The sequence below is a fragment of the Phasianus colchicus genome, chromosome 3 (genome assembly GCF_987193195.1).
Source record: "Phasianus colchicus chromosome 3, bPhaCol1.hap1.1, whole genome shotgun sequence".
Taxonomy (NCBI): Eukaryota; Metazoa; Chordata; class Aves; order Galliformes; family Phasianidae; genus Phasianus; species Phasianus colchicus.
Genome location: NC_143438.1, coordinates 9,417,461 through 9,437,861, shown reverse-complemented (window position 1 = coordinate 9,437,861; position 20,401 = coordinate 9,417,461). Strand labels below are relative to the sequence as shown.

Here is a 20,401-nt window from a genome sequence, read left to right as displayed (position 1 = left end):
GTTCTATCTGTATTCATGGTGAAAATATAAATAGGCAACACCCAACCCAGAATGGCTTTTGTCAGTTCTAACAACTTCAGCTTCTCTCAGGATGGACAGCCCCTCCTAAACTTCTAACACTCAAATCAGCAGTGCTGTTCTTTGTATTTTGGTACAGATACAGTTTCTGATGATGCAGTTGGAAGTGGGGTTTCTAGGTAAGACAACTGATTGTTTATAGCAAAGAATCTGAAAGTCATTATCCAAAAAGGTAGTGACCTCATTCTGGGAAGTTTTAGAAAGTTCAGTGAGGAGAAAATGCTATTCTCAGCAAATAAAGATCAGAAAGTATATGCAAAAAAGTTCTCTTCATAAACAAAATAGCAACCCTTGTCAAACTAAACTAATGCAGAATATTAACATGTTACTGCTTTTAAGCTGTTTCACCTTAAAAGAGAAGAAGAGCTCATACAAATACTTCTATTGTCTACCTCTAAAAGGGAAGAAAGGGTAAGAATTGCAGCAGCAGATGTGCTTCAGCGAAGAAGAGACAAACACTGCTCTGGGAGGATTCTAAACTCTTCTTCAAATTTTAATAAAACATCAACGTTTTAGATAGCCCTTTCCAAGATACTAATGCCATAAGAACGAAAATCAAAGCTATGTATAATCATGCAAAATATTAGGCTTTTTTATTCAGTATTGAAGTTATTCTGAATATACCAACAGTTAGCCAGAATATAAAGTGAAAACAAGTAGTATTTGTATTTCTGTAGACTTACACCCATAACACGTTTCAGTTAATAGTTTCTGCATGCTCCTGGAAACTCAGTCAGCTGTTTTGCTTGATATTATATGCAAGAAATAGACAAGTGCTTTCACTCCAGAGAAAAGCAAATGACATGTGCTGTTCACAGCTCCAAAATTACATACATGGCAATTTACTAACACTGCAGTGTAAAATACCCTTTCCAGAGAAAAAGCAGCTACCATTTTACCTCGTTAGCTTTGACACATTAAATAAATGACAATACTTAAGATAATCATGCAAAAAAAAACTTGTCACATCAATATTCAGATAAAATACTTTTAAGAGGTGAGGGAATATGATCTGTGAAGCAATAATAAAGGCAGCAATAAACACTCTTTTCTTTCTACACATCTGTCACTGTAACTCAGTGAACATGCCTTACTCTCCAATACTGCAGTTTCCTTTCCCTCAAAGAGTCTGCAACAACACAACTCAGGCAACTGCTTGGAAAACATCATTTGCTAGTTAGTTACCTCCAATACCCAAACCTGTAGGAAAAACATCTCTTTAGAGGTGGAGTATTTCTCAGTTTTCCCCCCAGGATGACAAACAGAACAGCACCGTTCTGCAGTTATTAACAGAGCCACTTATTTTCAAGCTACTGTTAATACATATCATTTCTCTCAAAATTCTTTGGCATTGGTGAGAACTCCAATACTTTGCAGGTAGCTGCCGGCACCGCTCTGAAGAAACCCGTTTCCTTTAGCTTCAGAATTGTTCTGCTTTATTTTGGGCTTAAGATTCGGACGGTCATCTCAATGTCAGTTTCAGGGTAGGTCTTTATTCATTTGGGAACAGTATTCAAAAACAGTCATGGGAGTCTGTCATCTTTTGATATCATCTGATTCCATTTCTTCTTACCACAATAGTTCCTGCTACAATATCGTAGGCTGTTCTGTTGTGCTGAAAAAACAGCAGCGTAATGAATGCAGGAAAAAATGAAGCAATAGAAAAATTCTTGATCAAAGCTCTTATTGTAGACCTGAAAAGAGAATAAAAGTATTCAGTGCCTTACTGTCACTTTTCTGCTTTCCCCAAACCCACAACCTCCACAGCTTAGAGATTGTTTTACCACCTGAACTGGAAAATATTCACAACTGAATAATTGTTACATAGAAAGAATCTGAGAATGGTTCTTGGCAATCCAATTCTGGCAAAAGCCAACAATAAAGACATGGTGCATTTCCTTCCGAACTGCACACTTCCCATACCATTAACATGAAATACTTACGTTGTCATACTGACATTAGAAGATGGAATGACTAAGACACGACTGGGTGCGATGAGTACAGACGTATCACATGTCACAACTCGCAGTCCAAGCAAGAACTTCCCTGGGGTTGCTCCGCCTGCTCCCCAAATACAGATTATCTGCAAAAAGAAGTTATTTCAATTCCACACAACGCACTGTAGTTCACTGGTATGGCAAACTTAGCTTTCAACTGAAAGTCACGTAGCTTCACAGAACTCAAAGTAAAAAGGATTTACTTCACTGGCCACTGATGATACGTTTGTTCTGTTTGTTTATTCGAGAACTGCCAAGTATGAATTACAGAAGTTCAAATGTAGGAGTAGTTACCTCGTAGAAGCAGACTAGTAACCTGTAGATGAGAGCTACTACCATCATTTTCTGCAAATCTTCCATGGATGTATCTTCATCTATTTCTTCTATTATGTAATGCATTGCAAATTTAGAGATGTCTCTGTTGAAAATGAGATAACTTTAAAAAAACAACAATAACAAAACACTACACAAAAGCCAGAACTCATTTGTCCCTTCTAATACTAGAACTCACTTCTTCAGTTCTGTTATTAAAAAAGAACACTACCTCTTCAGCTTCTGTGATATTAAGCCATCCACTAAAATTCCTAACACTGGTAGGTTTCCTTCTGAGCTGCTGTTTGGTTTTTCATTATGAAAAAATTCATTGTTAGCACGTTTGTAACAGGATGGCCTATGCAGTGAGCTGCAGAATTGTTAGGAAAACTCTCATTCTTGAGAGATACACAAGGGATTCCACAATCATCTAACTAAATACACGGATACAAGTATCTTCAGTACAAGATGAACGAGGGAGATGGGAACCCAAAGCGCTGTTCTCTTGTAAGGCACAATTTGCAAGTCACCAGGCAAGCAAAGGACACTTCTCCCCCTTTGCATGACCAGGGTCTGTCTTCTCAGCAGTTTCAAAATGCTTTCACCGAGCAGTTGAAACTTTGAGCCATTTCCCCTAACGAGGCTATGCAAAGCAGCAGTCTGGAATCAGCTGTGTATTTTCACAAGTCAAACCACAGATACAGCATCTGAAACTTGGAATAGGCACACTTGCAATGTGTACTTAGGTGACTTTTCAGTGACCCATCGAGATTATAATTTCTATTTAAGTAGGTGTGGTCCCACTTGGAAACGACCCAGACATGCACTACTTGCTCTCCTCTCTGTTCAGGATCAAAAAAGATGAGGAACTGAGAAAATGATAGTATGGCACAATCTGCTTTTCCCTTCAGTGCAATGTTGGCCCGATGTGTTTGTCTTCAGAGAGGATGTGCTTTTTCATGACAGCTCAGCCTGGCCTCCAGCACACAGCTCACCAGGAAAAACAAATGTTTTTCTGAAGCTGCCTGCAAGCAACTTTGTGGCTCTTGGAAGAGCAGTAATATATACTGTACATTAATTCAAAAAGAAGAAGATTCAATCACCACCGCCATTTTTTCAGAAGCAATACATGTATAGCTGTTCTCCAGCTTTCCTGTACCTTCTGTATCATTTTTGGCCTACAAGCTAGAAATACAAGCTGCCAGGTTAGAGTTGGAGGCTTTGGCAACTGAACAGAACGGAGAGGTTGGCATTTCATTTGCCTGCTTATTTGAACAACGAACACTGATAATTTACACTGACATTTACTGGTTTGGATTTAAGCCTCTTCCACGCACCTTTCAAGCAGCAGTTCAACCTGTCCAAAAGATGTTATCTCTGTGGTATCAGTTTACATCCAGTCAACATTTGGAAGGCTGTTTTAGCAGAAACCTTCAATTCTGAAATGTAGGCGTATGGACCGTACTAAGCCTCCATCTCCTTATAAGACTGAAATATTTGAATATATCAAAGTGGAGGAACCGAATCAGCCATGGAATAAGAAGGAGCAGAAGGAGAAAGCCTTCAAAGTAATTAATCAATTAAAAGAAAAAAATAAAAAATACATCAAGTATAAAAATGTGAAGACTTTCAATCTGGTGCATAGTTGATGCATATGATGCTTATTCCATTTTTCCCTCCAGCTTATGCACAGTAAAGCCTGCAGCATGGCAACGTTCCTAGCAACCTTCCTTTTGATACATATTTGACATGATCTGAGATAAAAACATTCTTCCCCCTGCCATCAGCTGACCCCAGATCAGGAAAGATTTAAAAGGAGGTTATCTTATAGTGGGGCTGTTTCCTCTACCTGTGCCAGTTAAGAAAGAGACATCAGATGCATAACCACAGCACATAGACATCGTGACACCTCAAAGAGCACAAAAACCCTAAAGCTGTATACAGTAAACCCTCATATTGTTCTACTTACTTTATCCCACTGAGGTGCATAATACTTAAAACTATGGTTGCCTTTATGAAGAACAGAATGAAGAAATCCACCATCTCTGCTATGAACCTGTGTGCCAGCGAAGGGATAATGAACTCCCGACCTGCAACAGAAACAGTTAGGATTACTCAGCTTGTACTGCTCTAAAAAGTTCAATTCTCTCAAGGATACTTCACATATACCTTTCTCAAGAACACAACCAAGAGCTTTATCTCAGCTCACACCAAGAATTCTTCTCTAGAAGTCTATCAGTTAAAAAACGCATCTGAATTACTTCAGTAACATGAGCCTTCGGGTCAGACCCAGAAACAGGAGCAGATGAAAGCATTAGTCACATCTGTCAGAAAGGTTCTTATGCTGTTTATTATAATACAACACAGCACACTCCTCTATGAGCCAGAAAACATAACCCATTTCCCCAGTGTCACTGGCCGAGGGCAGATGGGGGCAAAATAAACAGCATTTCTGCAAATGCCTGTCCCACAGACAGGAAAAGGAGAAAAAGGGGGGGAAGGGGAAAAGGAAATTCTCACCCCAATCTCAAAAAAACATCATGAAAAACATCAGTGCTCTATGTTGAATTTCACCCAGAATAGTTCAGCTTCCAGAACTGCTACTGCCAGTCTTGGCCTCACAAGCAGCGCATGTGAAGCTGCAAGCCCAGGGCACTTCTGTGCTTTTAAATGCAGTAAGTACATCAAAGCAGTGATCATGCAAGAGCAAGTTCTTTAACTCCACATTGATACTATCTGTCGAGCAGCATGACTTACATAAGGAATACTAAAATAGATCCAGTTTGCACCGCTGAAGCGTATCCAAGTTGTCAAATAGCTTCTAACAGAGGATTCTGTACCTCAGCCTCCCCTGGCCCAGCTCAAGCATGTAGCAGCAGAAAGCACAGAGCAAATGCACTCTTCAAATGCAGCACGGTGGCTGATGGTAGCAGTGTCACCTGGACACACAGACACAGCGACTGAGTGAGGCAGAAGTGTGTGTGGCTGTGGAAGCATTCAAGTTACATTAAGTTCTGCTAAGACTTCAGCGTGTCTCCACCGCAGCAATTTAAGGAGGTGTTCTTTTATATCAGAAATTAACGTGTGGTGGGGACAGCAGAAAGCAATGTGCAGCTCAAAGCCCAGCCCCTTACATGAAGGAGGGTTCGCACTAATCAGGCAGTGACACAGGGCAACTGAAGCCTGAGCATGCTTTGTTCTACTGCGCTCAGTGGTAACCTGCTACACTAAGGCAGGGAGGGGCAAGGTGGTTTAAGATGCTTTGTCCCAATTAGCATCCAACAAAAGCTTGCTGCTGCCCGACATACAACTGACATACAACTGACACTCGGCTGCAGGCAGACTGAGCTGGGAGAGGCAGTCACCTGCTCTGCTTTTTGATACTCCAGCTGAAAATGTGCAAAGTTCAGCTGAAATAAGTGACAGCTTATGTTACATAAGCACACGGGGCTGTAAATTACAACAGCACCAGGATGGAAACATGCCCCTTCCTGCCAAGCTTGCTCTAAGGACAATAATCCGCAGCAGAAAAGGAGATGTAATCACTTGAGCTGTTCCAGATGCATCCCCTCACGAGCTGGAGCACAACTGACTGCATCAGAGCACAGGGGCACACAAAGAATTCCTTTAGGAAAGCCGGGTGTCACGACAGTAATAAGCATTCAGAATAACCACATCCACCAGCAGGAAGAGCAGTCCGTGCCCCCAGTTGCCTTGGGCATACTGGATTTGTTTTCTGGGTTTTTACGAAGCTCTTTAGGAACACTTCTATCCACCTTTGCGTGCTCTGCCTTAGGGACAGGCAGCTTCCTTTCAAAACCAATCTATAAAAGCAATCTATGACCCCGAACGAAAGAAGCCACTACTTTGCACCTTTGCACCGCAACCTTGCTCAAACAAACCACCAAAAGCACGTTTAAAAGTCAGAGTCCCTTTCCTTCGAAGAGAACAACAACAAAAAAAGGAAGGAAAAATGCTCTCCGGGCAGCGAGCTCACACCGACGGCGCAACACTGCCCGCTGCACTTTGCCCCGCGGAGGGCCGGGACACCTGGTGTTTGTCCAGGGGCCTCGGCAGCACAGCCGGATGGATGCCCGTCCACCGGCGCTCGCAGCACTGCTCGGCGGCCCCGGAACGAAGGAGGCAGCCGTCCCCACAGCCAGCGGGGAAGCACCCGCACGCGGTTTGCTTCGCTCTCAAGCGAACGCGAGCAGAAGCACTGCCACGCGCACTCCGCAAATACCGACATCCGAAGCGAACTCCGGTTCTGCTGCCAGCCCGCTGAACGCGGGCACGGCTCTGCTTCTCGGCCACGCGACGCCACCGCGGGGCCCGCGCGGAAAGGAGCGGATGAAGTCGGTTCGGCTCTCGCCACCCGAGCCGCGCTTGGAGCCGGCGGCACCCGCACGAGCGCGGCGCACACGCGGCCGAGGCCGCCCTCACTCACCTGCCGGCCGGCCCGCAGCCTCCCGCGGGGCGGCACCGCCGCCGCCGGAGCCGGGAGCCGCGCGGGGCAGCGGTGACAGCCCGGCGGCAGCCGGCGGCCAGGAGGAGGCGGCGGCGGGCGCGGGGGGGGCGCGGGGCCCCGGAGCGGCGGCGGCGGCGGCAGAGGCGGGCGGCGGGGCAAAGAGGTAGAAGGGGCTGTAGTAGGCGGCGGGAGCGGAACCCGGCGGGGCGGAGGGAGGGGGCGGCGGCGGGGCGGCGAGGCGGGCGGCGGGGCCGGCGGCGAGCAGGGCGGGCAGGCCGCAGTGCCAGCTGAGGTAGCCGCAGTACGAGTCCCACAGCCACTGGTGCACCCGCCGCGCGTACTCCGCCGCGCTCAGCGCCTTCCCCCCGTCGTCGCTCCCCGCGGCCGCCGGCGCAGAGCGGGGCGGCGGAGGCGGCGACGCGGGAACGACATCTCCGCCGCCGCCGTCGCTCGCGTCCCGGGCGTCCCCGGCCGTCGCCGCCGCCGCTCCGGCGCCGCTGCGGGCCGTGCCCGGCTCCGTGCCGGGATCCGCCATCTCCGGCAGCGCCGCTGACGCCGAGCGCCGCCCGAACCGCGCGTGCGCCAGGGTGCGCCTCGCCTCTCCCTCTCGGCGGGGGGGAGGGGGCGTGAGCAGGGAAAGCCGAAAAACACCGCGCGTCGGGAGAGGAAGCGGCTTTCCAACCCCTGTGCCGCCAGATGGTTTCGCCCAGCGCCGACGGAGGGCCGCGCTTGGGCCGGGGAGCGTTCGAGCGCCCCAGCGAGGGGACCTGCGGCCCCGCAGCCGCCCCGGCTGGATGCAGGCAGAGCCGCCGCCCCGCCCCGCCCCGCCCCCACCCTGCCGTGTGACGGCGCGAGGCGCCTCAGCACCTCAGCCTTCCCGCCTCCCTGTGACGCAGCGCAGACTTCGTTTCGAAATCCGAAAGAAAGCGGGCGGATAACCCGACCAACTGGGAAACTGTGGCACTGGGAGACAGGGATGTAATTTGCTGGAACGCTGGGAAGATTTGTGGATTTCAAGTGCAGGCTTGAGGTTGCTCAGCCTTTTCTCTTCTGTAGCTCTGTTGAGCACCAGCGCCGCGATCAGGTTTTTTACGACGTACTTTTAATGGAAATGGTGTTAATTGTGGAAGTAGCGGTGTTCAAAAAACAGTCTTAAATTATTCCAGCAGGTGGATGTTTTTTCTTCTTCCGCATTCGGTCCCCTCAGACCTTTAACCGAGACGATCTTTTAACGTCTTAACAGCGACGCTTAGAGAGCAGTTTCTCGGTCCCTTGATAGCACGCACAGCCTTTGCGCACACGAGCCCAGCGTTAAGAGGAACGGCCATTGCCCGCGCCTCAGCTGCTCTCTGCCATCTGGTGGATACGCGGAGTCACTGCTCCGATATTGCCAATTCCACAAAGGAAGCGATGTTCTGACTGACTAAGCCGATATCGCACAGCCGCAGGATGGCTGAGGCTGGCAGGGCTGTCTGTGCCCACCTGGCCCCAGCCCTGCCCGAGCAGCGCGCTCAGAGCCACGGCCAGGCGGCTTCTGGAGATCTCCAAGGAGGAGACCCTGCAGCCTGTGGGCAGCCTGTGCTCCATCACCTGCACAGCACAGAAGTGATGTCTGGTGGTTAGACACAACCTCCTGTGTGCCAGCTCGTGCCCAGCGCCCCTTGTTCTGCTGCTTTCTACCTGAGAGGCCCCAGCCTGGCCTGGGTTTGGTCCTTTTCCTCGTTGCTCTTCATGCTATTGAAGAAAGCATGAGATCTCACAAGAAAAACACTGTTTACATTTGAAAGCTTACATCAAAACTTTCATATATTGTGCCAGCTGATTTGCAGCCTAGTGAACATTTGACCCACACAGGTTTATAAAAATGAACAGGCTAGTTACATCATACACGTTCATTCCATAGCAATGTATGCACCGCAGGTACTGTTCTCTGGTTAGATTTAGAACAGAAACACAATTTTAAAGCAGTGAAGACTGTATGGGAACTGCTGAATTATGGCCTGAACCTCTGATTGATCACCCGATGTGAGCCATGAGTCAGCCCTAGGAGCTCAGCTGAAGGCACTTCACCTGTGCTGCCGAAAGAAGTGGAGCCTGGCTGCACCTCCCCTAGACCCATTTAAGAACTGACTACCAGTAGGAGAGGATCTTTCTGAAGATCCCTCCTTTTGGGGTTTTCCAGCAAGCCCAGGACAAGGGTAAGCTTTTTTTGTGTGTGGGGGTGTGTAGTAACCTGCTTAGCCAAACTCTCTTGTATATTTCTTAATTACAATATCTGTATATTCATTGACTATACAGACTAATCTGAAATACGTGGTGTATTTCCTGTGGCAGTGTGCAGTAAAAAGAAGGGATTGATGGAATGTTAGGGCTGTTTAGCATTTAGTGCTTTATTCCTTGCTGGAGTCAATCCTTAAACACAGGTTAGGTTTGCTGGTGGGGATGTGGATACAACTGACCACAGCTGGGATCTCTCATCAAATTGTCATTTTGCAGCTTGGTGACTATTTCTAACTCAAGATGTATGTAATTATTCTTTCAAAAAGGAGTTTTTTACACTTAATTGTACATGAAGTCATATAGGGTAGAATCAGAACCTTGGATTTATCTTGTTTATTTTGCATTCCTTTCCATTTTTGAAGATAGGTTGCAGAGAGCAGCTCTAACTACTGAAGATATACAGCAAATATTTTTCCCAAGGATTAGAGCTGACAAAACAGTTATGGCTTAGTGCCACGTGGCTGTTGCATACTTGATAAAAGATGTCTGCATACTTAACAAGTCTCTCTCCTATTCTACTTTTCTGGTGTCTAATGCTGCGTGGACTTCATTGGCCTTTTCTCCAGTTATCTGTGTTACCTTGTGTCTTTTAATGTAAGGCCTTCTTCTTTATCTTTACAACCTCTGCTCTCTGACAGAGTTCTCTGGTGTGGTCAGGCCTTCAAGCACACAGTGTGACTGTTAAGAAACTCCTCAACAATTGTGCTTGGGTCTTGTACATTGCAGGAGTGTAGAGAGAAGGCTTAGCCATAAGGGAGTTCGCTCTGAAATGTTTAAAAGAAAATTGATACAAGTAAACCCTTAAGGAGGGAGCTGAACCCTTTGGAAAAACTAAGGAGTTTGTCCTTGTAGCAAGTCAGAGCTGCCTCACTGTTTTCCGTTCACCAGCAAGCATTTTAGACTTGTTTTGTGCCATACCTCCATGGGAGCACGTGGCTTCCTGTCTTTGTGTGATGACTTCATCCCTGTTGATGCTGAATAAAAACACTGCTCAGTCTTTCAGATCAGAATGCTCCAGAATGAGAACAAATCATGATTATGATTTGAAGATGAAACAATCCTCCCACAATCCTTTTATTACAAGTATGTGATGCTATTTTTCAGATATGCTGCATGTCTAAGTGAAATATGGGATGGACTGCTCCTGGAGCTTGTTAACATGGGAGGCATTCATCCAAAGACATGTAGAGAAACACTGGAAAAAGCTGAAAATAGAAAGTAGACCTTATAAACTTGTACTGGTCATGACATCTCCCTAGACAAAATCTCTGGAAGATACAGGTGTACCTAGAAATGAGAACCATGAACAGCTGGGTTCTAGTGCTGTCACAGAAGTTATATGCACAAAACTTCACCTGCTCACGTGCAGCACAACCACTACTTGCTGTCAGGTGGGTGATGGCTGCTGATGTGATGATGTTTCATTAGATGGGAGGAGAAGCTACTTCTCAGAAGCTAATGAAATGGCATTTAAGATGGGGAGGGCATATGGGACAAACAGTACAGCACAGTAAATTCTGAGTAACTTTATATTTAAACAAGTACATTTTTCCTTTTTTAATTCATAAGAAGTTTACTGTTGAAAAATGTTATATACTAAGGCAAACACGTTATACATATGGATTTAAAGACCAGAGCAAAACCTTGCGGAATGAGCACTACTGTTGTTATGTAGGGTTTACAATCAAAGATAGTTAAAAACCCTCAAGGATTAATGTACTTTCAAGGTAAATTAGGCACAAAATGTAGCTTGTAACTAGCTCTGCAAGCATTTCACTTTGATTTCACCATTACAAAGTATTACAAGTGATCAAAAACATATGCTGGCTGCAAAATTTTAAAATTTTATTGTACTATGTGCTGAAATAGTACAAATGTATACAAGACTCCACCTTTGTTAAAAAAGCACGTACAATAGGGACTATAGAAAGTAGAACTGAAGGGCTGAGTGGGCTTTATTTGGGCTCAACTGATAGGTCATAAATCTATGGCTTTGCTTCGTGGATGGATTTGAAATTAAGTGTTAGAAATGCAGGGAAGAAATAGAAAGATTTTAATTAACAGAAGCTATGACAGCCATGATAGATAGATTTTTTTTTTTTAAAGGAACTTTAACAAGCAAACTAAGTGAATCTGACATGTGCCTCTCGCCCTGGGAAAACCACCTGCCCAGTCATGGTATTTCCCCTGCCAACTTGCTGAATAGCAAAGGTGCAGTGTGCAGCATACAGTGTGGAATTTTAAAGCATGAGGGATTGTGTTAACAACAAAAGATACCTGTGGAGCAAAAACTTCCAGGTGACTTGCTGCAAGCTGTTAGCTCACATGAGGCTTCAGTTTCAAAAAAATTCCTGATTCTCAAGAAATGAGAGGGTTACAGCAAGTCTGTGTGGACCAGAATAAAATCCTGTACCACTGGAAACACAGGGATCTTCTAAATATGCATATTAGAAAAGTGTTAGATTAAAATATCATGTTATTTCATCTTCCATTAGGAAAACGTATTGCTGAAAGTTATGTTCTTTTTGCTTGCTGAAAAAATTGCCACTGAACTACAAGGAGCTGTCAGGTAGTTCTCTCCAGGGGTGCGTTTGTACTGTGTTGTACAGGAGTAGCATAAGAGGTGAAAAATCTCACCTTAGAGTCCTAATGCTATTTTTGATAGCAGAAACATAAAAAGGAATGCCCGGAAGCAATGTGATAACTGAGTGTATCATGCAGTATTTTGGCTTAACGAATAAAGTGTTTCAAACCAATGAGGTGGCTGGAAGGCGGGGGTTTCAAGCCATTACATTCACATGACATCATTGAGAAGTAAAACCATAAGTGAAGGCAAACTGTGGAAACTTGAGAAATGCTGAGGTGCCTAACCAAAAGCGTGCCAGACAAGTTATTGTTTCTAGCATGCACAGCTAATGCTTGAAGGCCTATGAGAGCAGTAGGAGCTACTGCTATTTCTAGTTCTTTACATTGCTGCGTTGTTTTCTGCTGGCTGTGGTCTGATCACGGTCAGTGAGCGCTGGGTGCTGTTAGGAGGCTAACCCACGATCTCTGCAGGTTCAGTGACCAACTTAGATCCATCCCATGCTGTCTTGAACTGTTCAGGAACCGGAAATTCTTTCTGGTAAGAAACAAAAGCAACAATGATGATTAGATAAACAGCGGATACCTCATGAAAACTGGTGGAATACTATTAGTGCTACATGACTGGGAAAGCATTGAGAGCTCAGACATGCCAGGATTATAGAGCCCTTCCTCGTTACCCTAGGAAACTACTTTCAATGCCACGCAGGAAAAAGCCTTACTGCTACCTAGGTTCAAATAGCCTCGCTGTGGTACTCCTGTGTAAAAATCCTTCTCACACCATTATTTGGGACAGCTAAGTAAATAAACCTCATGTCAGAAATGACTTTAGGCTCCATCAGCAACTGGCTGAAGGAGAAGGGATTTAAAGTGAAGATTTAGTGAGAAGATTAATTTTAAAGAAGAAAGCAAATGATATAACACAGAAGAGTAAAATCTAAAATACCAACCTATCATTTGACGTGTGATAAACTTCAAGAGACATAGCATTCTTTGTGGGGCAGACAAAACAAAGCGGAACCTTGAAGGAAGTTTCCTTCCATTGCATATATTCAATGAAAACATGAGAGATGTTGGGTCCTCCTCGGTTCTCAGAGAACAGAAGTGTGGAGGAAAGGATTTTTTTTCTTTCAGATCTCACAGTGTTTTGATAGCCAGTGACTTCACACAATAGTGGCAATTTGAGGAGAGAGACTCATCAAAGAGGTCTTTTTTTTTTCTTCAGAAGCAGGTAGATATGCACTCACTGAAAATCATTCCCTTTTTATTTGCCTGAAGATGAGCATCCAGTAATCACTTTGGGGAAAGTGGCGCATGCAAATTCTCTTGTCACATCTCTTCTTTTGTAAAGCCTAAACCCTTCTGCCATACAGTATTCCAGAGTGGAAGATTTATGGCAAATTCAAGTTCTATCTTGAGTCATTCAGTGCAACTTCAAAACTACTCTGTTGAATAAGTGTGCTTTACCTGCATGTTGCCTTGCTACAGTGTGACACAACAGTGGATAGCTTTAATAGAAATGATGGAGAGCCAAGTATTAAGGTCTTACTAGGACAAAAAAGGAGCCCTTGAGTTAAAAAAGGCACACCTCATGTTTAAGTGATGTTTAAGAACCATGTTTTGAAAAATACTAGAAAGAATTCTACAGATACTGCCCATGTATCAACAGTCTTAGGGAAAAAAAAAGTAAATACTTTATAATTTCACTTGGAGCTGAAAGATTTCTATCTTAACTTTAGTGTCATCCTCTTCAGGCAGAGTGCTCTCAAATAATGTGTGAAGTGAGTCCCACTGGGAGATCATGTTTAGGAACCAACTTTAAAAAAAAAAGAAAATTAAGTGGATGGGAGATGAAGCCATCATCTGTAAAAATGGGGAGAAATAATGTCTAATCTCTGAAATTTGTGCCCCCGCCAACGGAAGAAGTCTCTTTCTGCACTGACAGCTGAGAAAACAGGACACAGAAATTCAATTGTTTTGGATCATCTCTTGGTCATGTTCATACATGTGGTGTGTTAGCTCTTACTGTCCTAGCAGTTTTATCTAGCAAGGCTAGAAGGGTAGAGGGAGAGAATCTCTAAAAATAATCTCACTCACATAATCACCATCTTGGGGGATGAGGATGTTCATCTCAGAAGACTTGGCGCTCACGATCTCACAATCTAATGATTCCTCACTGAGGTAGATGTGACAGCCTTCTGTTTTGTTAATGGAAATGGTTGGCACTTTCCCCATCACCTGAAAAATGAGATATACTCATCATCGAATCTTAGAAAGCAAACAAAGACTCTGTTAATATAATTTTTATTGCCTGCCAGGTCTAATTTTGCCCATCAACATCTGATCTGTACATTGTCTGCCTGCATGATGCTTGTATTTGAGATACCCATTTGCTAAGTGCTAGAAGTTCTTCATGGTGATAACAATGTTCTCTGTGCAACTGCAAGCTTATAATACACAGCAAGCTCTTAATGTATGATTTGATGCAAGTTTTTTCTCCATTCCCTCTATTGCCAGTGATATTTCTGTGCTGATACTCAGGCAGCATTCAGCTTGTTCATCAGCAGGATGGCAAGAAATCAAACACACGAACTCCAACCCATTCTAGGCAAATGAAGGACCTCAGCATCGAAAAGAAGTGTTTTATGATGCATTCCAAAGACTTAAAAATTCTTCCTGGATTTGTAGCACACAACAGGAGAGGGTTTTATACCCTTCAGGCAAGATAGAGCCCTAAAAATGCATGAAGATCAATTTAATTACATTTTCAAAGATATTTCTTACATCATGTTAAAAGCAAGCATGAGATTCACTTGAGGGGGGGAAAAGGAAGTGAATCTTCTCATGTTGACCATTCTACAGGTTAAAAGGTCTCTACCTGGCTAACTGGCTGACTCACAGCTGCCAGTAAAAATTCCTCCTCCTCCTGCCCACTGGCTGAATGCAGCAGTACACTGTGGTCAATGGGCAAAGGTTACTTTGAGCTATAAAACAATAACAGCACGTGACAGAGATCTACTCGCTAATAAAAAGAAAAGTGTCTCCCATCATTTGAGTTTAGAATATAATTTCAGCTTCAGTTCCTTACATGTGTCAGCAAACAAAGAGCTAGTGGTCTGTCTATTGCACTCTGCCCTCCTCCTGAAGTCTGATCTACGTAATGGATCAGTGCTTCCTAGCCTGATCTTTCCTCTCCTTTGCAGGATCTCATGCAATAGAGGGCAAAAGGAGTCTGTGTTTAATGTTATATGTTTTGCAAACATCAGGGAAAAATAAAATGCCACTGGGAGAAAGAAGAGCCAAGAAGTAAGGCACTGAAGCAAATACAGAAAAATCGTAGGGTAATTCGTTGCATTAATATGTGATATATTTGCAATTTATGAGCTCAGATCTTCAAAATACTGAGAAAATGGAGGTTCTGAGCACTTGGCATGCTCAAACCCTGCAGAATTAGGCAGCTTATAGCCAGAATCTTAAGTGTAACTCCACTCTGTTCTATGCCATAGAAGCCTTATGCAATATTCATAGAACCTGCTTAATCAAAAGAATTTTTGTTCTTAGAAAAGATATTTCCCCTTTGCATGAATATGAACAACCTCCAGTTTTGCTGTTCCTTACATAGGAGTTTTTTTGTCTTTCATGAGAAGTTCTAGCAGTAATGATAAAAATAATATATTTATTTAGGAAAAAAAAACACAAACCAGCCAAATGCCTGGGATGTTTAAATGCCTGTGCCATAAGATGTGTAGTGATCATGACTAAACCTGCTTGTTACACTCAGAAGATGATGCACAGCTGGTAGCAATGTCAGTCACTCGCAAGAGGTGCAAAACAGCAAAAAAAAATTCTGTTTTTTAATGTGATATCTGTGACCAGTATTTCTGAGGCATGGAACAGGCCTGTTTATAGATACTGCAGACACAGCCTTTTAAGCAAAAGACCTCACCTTTTGTGAAGAAGACAGGCAGTTTAATATAATTTAATTCACATTTAATTATTTTTCTCTTAAAATAAAGCATCCCAGAGGCTTTTCTTAAGACAAGATCATCTGTGTTGGTCACAGCCCAGTATTAGAGCTTGTACAGTTAGACCTCTTTGGAACAGGATGAGTGAAGTGCTGTAAATGCAGGCAGACTCTCTGTATTTTGAATAGGGCAATGTACAGGGAGGGCAAGATCTGGATTAAAAAAATGTATATTTTCATTTCAAAGAAGCACAAAAGAAGGCAATCTCTGATGAAGTTTTACTCACTGGTTGTCTAGGACAAAACCAGCAGAGACTCACAGCCCGTATGTAGGCAAGTTGTCTGCATTATCTTCTCATGTAATGAGTCAAGTTGCTGGCAGGGAGATCTTCAAAATCCAAGAGCCTGCTTTCACTTTATGTCATTTAGTTGTCCTTGATAGTCTATTTGAATGTTTTCATTGAGAGGGGAAGAAAAAAAAAAAGAAAGAAAAAAAACAACTTCTGGGCTCAGAAACCAATTAGCTAACTGCTGGAATTTGAAGCACTGCTAAACTTTCAATTTCAGGAGCTGTTTACCATGAAAGCAACAGAATTAAGGCCAGAAATAAAAATATTTCAACCCTGCCCAGGGCAGGAGGATTGGAACTGGATGACCTTGAAGGTCCCTTCCAACCCAAGCTATTCTATGATTCTGTGATTCCACTGAATAGATCTCTTTCGTTTCACTGGAACCAGGTGTTGGGCTAAATGAAGTTTATTCAGTAATGATCAGTAGTATTCATAGGCATTTTCTAAATACATCAGCAGAATTCACTATATATCAAGATACGTTTGGCTGCACCAGTCTCTTACTCTTCATGTGCACGTGAGTTTATAATAATCTCTTGCAACTACATGTTGGGCATGTTCTTTCTGCCTGTTCTCTTTCTCTCTTTGTTTTTCAAACAGATGTTTACCTGAATCTGAATATCCCTGGAATTGATCACTTCCACGATTCCCACAACGTTGTCAAACACAAGGCCAAACTTTTTACAGTTATCTGAAATAAAAATAATTATAAATAAGAAAGGCAAGATAAAAGCAAATATATGCACACCAGCTGTCTCATACTGCATAGCTGATCACTGGTGATCAGCCCATCACGATGAATGAAATGATTCACACGCGTTATTAATTGCATGTCAGTTTTTTCAAGATTGGCATTTAAAGTCCAGCTGAGCTATCCACTCACCAATAGTAATCGAATTGATCTTCCCTTTTATCTGAAGTGTAGACTTGTTACACTTGAAGATGTAGGCTACTTGCTTGAGTTCAGTGTTGGTAATGACGAGGTCGTTCTTATCCTCTTGATATTCCTATTTCAGAACAAAGTTTATTTGGTTATCTTTAACCAGCTAACAGTCAGAGAGAGCTTAGTACAACACATCATCAAGTCATTGCATCGCTGCAACAGAACAATATCCTTCTGGTGGCTTAAAAATCCAGTGTGATTGGTGGCTGGATATTTCACCTACCTCAGCCTGTGGTGATGCATGTGTACATTCCAGAGCTGCAGAACTGAAGAACTTGGCATAGACCAAGACAAAACCCACTGACTTGGTGGCAAAGACATTATGCTCTCAGCAGTGTAAGAATGCCCTCACAGAACTCTTGTTTGGCTCTCATTAAACTTAGAACCAGCATGCTGAAGGCCAAACCAAGTTTTCACTCCCAGCAATGCTATCTAGGGCTGCATACAGTATATCGTGAGCTGGTGCAGGCAGTACCTTAAACAATAAGGAGGAATATGCAAAGAAGTTTTCTTTCATGAGGAAGTGCAAAAGGACATTTACACTTAATGTATGTCAAAGAAAGGCTAGCAATCCACAAGGGAAGTTCCAGGTATACAACCCTAATGCAAAATAACAGAGGTAAATTGTGGCTACACTTTGTGCAAACTTTATTCCACAGTATTGACTGTGTATTGAAACTTCTGCATGACTAAATTGCTTATTGCTTTCTCCCTCTTTAAACCAACACAATGGCATGGCTTTTCACTCCCAGATAGCTTGCTATGTGCCTCCATAAATTAACTCCCAGGCTATAAACAAGGCTATCTTTTTCTTCTGTAGATTGAACAAAAGGAAAATACTTCTGCCCTTTTAAGTATGAGAGAGGTACTTGCATGGAATGAGCAACTGAGTGATGAAAAATAAATGTATAATTCCATCAGTTAATAAGGATGGAAAAAGTGCTCTCTGCTAATAATACATATTTTCTCACAAGAGTGGCCTGCAAAAAGGGATTTTAATTGGAATTCTCCACTGGATTTGTTTCTGGAGCACTGTCTGTTTTTGCTAGAATTTATTTGTTGGTTTCAACATTTTCTGGCTCAGATGAATTGTTTTAGATTCTCAGAGACAAATGAATTAATTTTACATCTTAGAGAATAATAACAGCTAAACAGGAGTAAGGCATGGTAGTTGCAAATTTTAGTTGCAAATTTGATTTGTTGCTACTTGCTCGTGGACATCCTTTTGCAAGAATCTCAGTGCTCAAGCAGGTGTGCAGTGTGCAATTCCGCGGTGTGACTGGAACGCACCACTCTCCATTTTTTCCCCTCTAGCTCCAAGACGGGGGCATGGCTCTGCTGCGGGGAGTTCTTGGGGGAGGTGGGACTTGGAGTATGGCTTTTCGTGGGAGAACGAGCGGGTGGACCTTGGGCACGTAGGCTGGGGTTCTTGTGAGTCTTCTGGTCGTCAGAGACATGGCGAAGCCCTTGGAAAAAAAGAAGGGTTATATTATATTGTAAAAAAGAATCTGTTCTCTCGTCCTAAGGCTATTCATTTTGAAATAAGAAAGATAGTATCTAAATCATTTGCAATCAATTGTGTTAAATTATCTGATAAGTTGACATTTTTTATTTCCTCATGCTTTGCCTGGGTAACCACCTGAAGTGTAACTGGCATAGATATTTTTAGCCATTTATATAAAACCTCTTTGACCGGGGATGGGCTTTCTTAAAATCTTTACAAGAAATGCAGCAGTCTTTTAGATCCTCTCCATCTGTAGAGAGATCTGTGATCTTGCTATTGAGTATTTCTACATCCAGAAAAGTGAGATTCTTTTTCTAATTTGACACTAGAGACAGACATATCAATTGTAAATATTTAAATTCACAGCCATCTACTTTAATTACAACTATTCAGTATTAATACAAAAGGTTTTATCACACTGATTTGTGAGCCACACCTTTCCATGCAAATGTATGACACATTTTGACACAGGTTGGTACACTGACTGTGGGTCAGAAACAGGAATAACTTCTGACTGTAATTGCAACTTTGAAGTTCACCAGCTACTGGCGATTGAAGATGTCTAACGCGGTTGCATTGAAATTAAATGGAGACTTCGAAATAAGTGGTGTGAATTTCAGGAATACTGAACAATTTTGAGTGCTGCTACTTCTAAAGGAGGGTTTGGTATGCTGTCTCATCCAGATGGACCAGTACAAGCCTTGGAAAGATCTCTGTTGCCTAAACGTAGCTTTAAAACATTGGTGGAATTTGGGTCAGTACATGCAACAGCTGTTGATGTAGTTTGACTCAAGGGTCACAATTTGATTTCTTTTCTCCTGACCTTTGGTAATTGCCTCTCCTTGGTTAAGCTGTGCAAACAGTGCTGAGCGAGATGCCGTTCCTTCATCCTTTGGGGGGGTTTCTGTGTCAAAGATGGGGGGAGGTCCTGGTGGAGGTGGTGGTGGTGGAGGAGGTGTTGAAGAGGGGCATGACCCACTGGTTAGGACAGATCTCATAGACACGGCTGATGCAACAGGACCCTGTGTGGGATAGATGGAAATTATTTTTAAATACAGTGTTTCAAGGAACACTTTATTATGATAGCTCTTACTTGTTAACATCCTTGGATACTGTTGAGTTTCATTGATCCCAGGCAGCCACATGTTCAGAAGAACTTCTAGCATCATAAGTGGTTATTAAACACTATTAATCTTTCCTCGCATCAATGGAAACCAGGCTGGAAAGGCAGGCAGTCCACACAGCCACTCTGCTGCACAGCTACTCCACCTAACATATTTATACAAAATGTTTGCCAAGAGTATTATTAAACATCTCCAATATTAAAGTTTCCATATGATTTATATGTGGTGTGATATGTAAATACTTCTCAGATATAAAAGCAAAAATCTCTTTTTTTTTTCTTGAGACACTGTATTCAGTAACTTGATGTGTGTTCAGAAACACTGAAAATGTTTTGTCTAAAAAATAACTGAGAGGGTCACTGAATGTCAGTTATGCAAGATTCTCAACTATAAAAAGTATGTAAAATGCTATTCTTCAGACTGTTGAAGTAATCTGCAAAGATTTGAATTGCAGCAGAATACAAAGCTATGGTCATTCAAGTCAGTTCTTTATGAAATTCAATATTTTTTGATTTCTCAAATTATTTGTCTTCAATTGCAGGAGATGGCAGCACATGAATAATGAGTGAGGGGACCCTGATAAAGTAAGTAGTGCAATCATTCTATTAGTTTGCACAATCAAAAGTAAATGTTTTGATGTTTTTGTCTGAATGGTGATGCTCATATATAATATTATTAAACAAAAAGGGAATACTGATAATGAGCTGATTACAATTTTATGCATCCTACTGATACTAAAGATACAAAGAATCCGTGAAACTGAGAATCGCTTTTCCTGTCTTGCCACTGAGTGTCACT

General features: G+C 43.0%; 3 protein-coding genes across 7 annotated transcripts in view; 1 reads left to right on the top strand and 2 right to left on the bottom strand.

The window, feature by feature from the left end:
- Positions 1-644: 644 nt before the first annotated feature.
- On the bottom strand, positions 645-7,689 carry FAM8A1 (family with sequence similarity 8 member A1). The gene is made up of 5 exons (XM_090136907.1): positions 6,835-7,689; positions 4,357-4,477; positions 2,370-2,493; positions 2,022-2,161; positions 645-1,772 (listed from the first exon to the last, which is right to left on the bottom strand). The coding sequence occupies exons 1-5, from the start codon at positions 7,388-7,390 to the stop codon at positions 1,628-1,630; spliced, it is 1,086 nt and encodes a 361-aa protein (XP_089993033.1). The 5' UTR covers positions 7,391-7,689; the 3' UTR covers positions 645-1,627.
- The window catches only part of LOC116226471 (uncharacterized), a 249,168-nt gene continuing 235,686 nt past the window's right edge, over positions 6,920-20,401 (top strand). For 2 of the 4 annotated variants that reach the window (XM_090136917.1, XM_090136911.1), the window contains exons 1-2: positions 7,690-9,053; positions 20,145-20,187. The gene's annotated coding sequence lies outside the window, so the exon portion shown is untranslated. Of the gene's footprint in view, positions 7,019-7,689; positions 9,054-10,239; positions 10,527-20,144; positions 20,188-20,401 lie in introns of those variants that run through there. The other 2 variants (XM_090136912.1, XM_090136913.1) reach the window with 2 other exon arrangements.
- Positions 10,676-20,401, bottom strand: part of CAP2 (cyclase associated actin cytoskeleton regulatory protein 2) — a 66,541-nt gene continuing 56,815 nt past the window's right edge. For both annotated transcript variants that reach the window (XM_031589386.2, XM_090136903.1), the window contains exons 8-13: positions 19,303-19,501; positions 18,266-18,441; positions 16,916-17,039; positions 16,641-16,723; positions 13,816-13,956; positions 10,676-12,256 (exon numbers count right to left, since the gene is read on the bottom strand). In XM_031589386.2, coding sequence (XP_031445246.2) covers positions 12,173-12,256; positions 13,816-13,956; positions 16,641-16,723; positions 16,916-17,039; positions 18,266-18,441; positions 19,303-19,501 — 807 coding nt within the window. In that variant the 3' untranslated portion in view covers positions 10,676-12,172. The remainder of the gene's footprint in view (positions 12,257-13,815; positions 13,957-16,640; positions 16,724-16,915; positions 17,040-18,265; positions 18,442-19,302; positions 19,502-20,401) is intronic.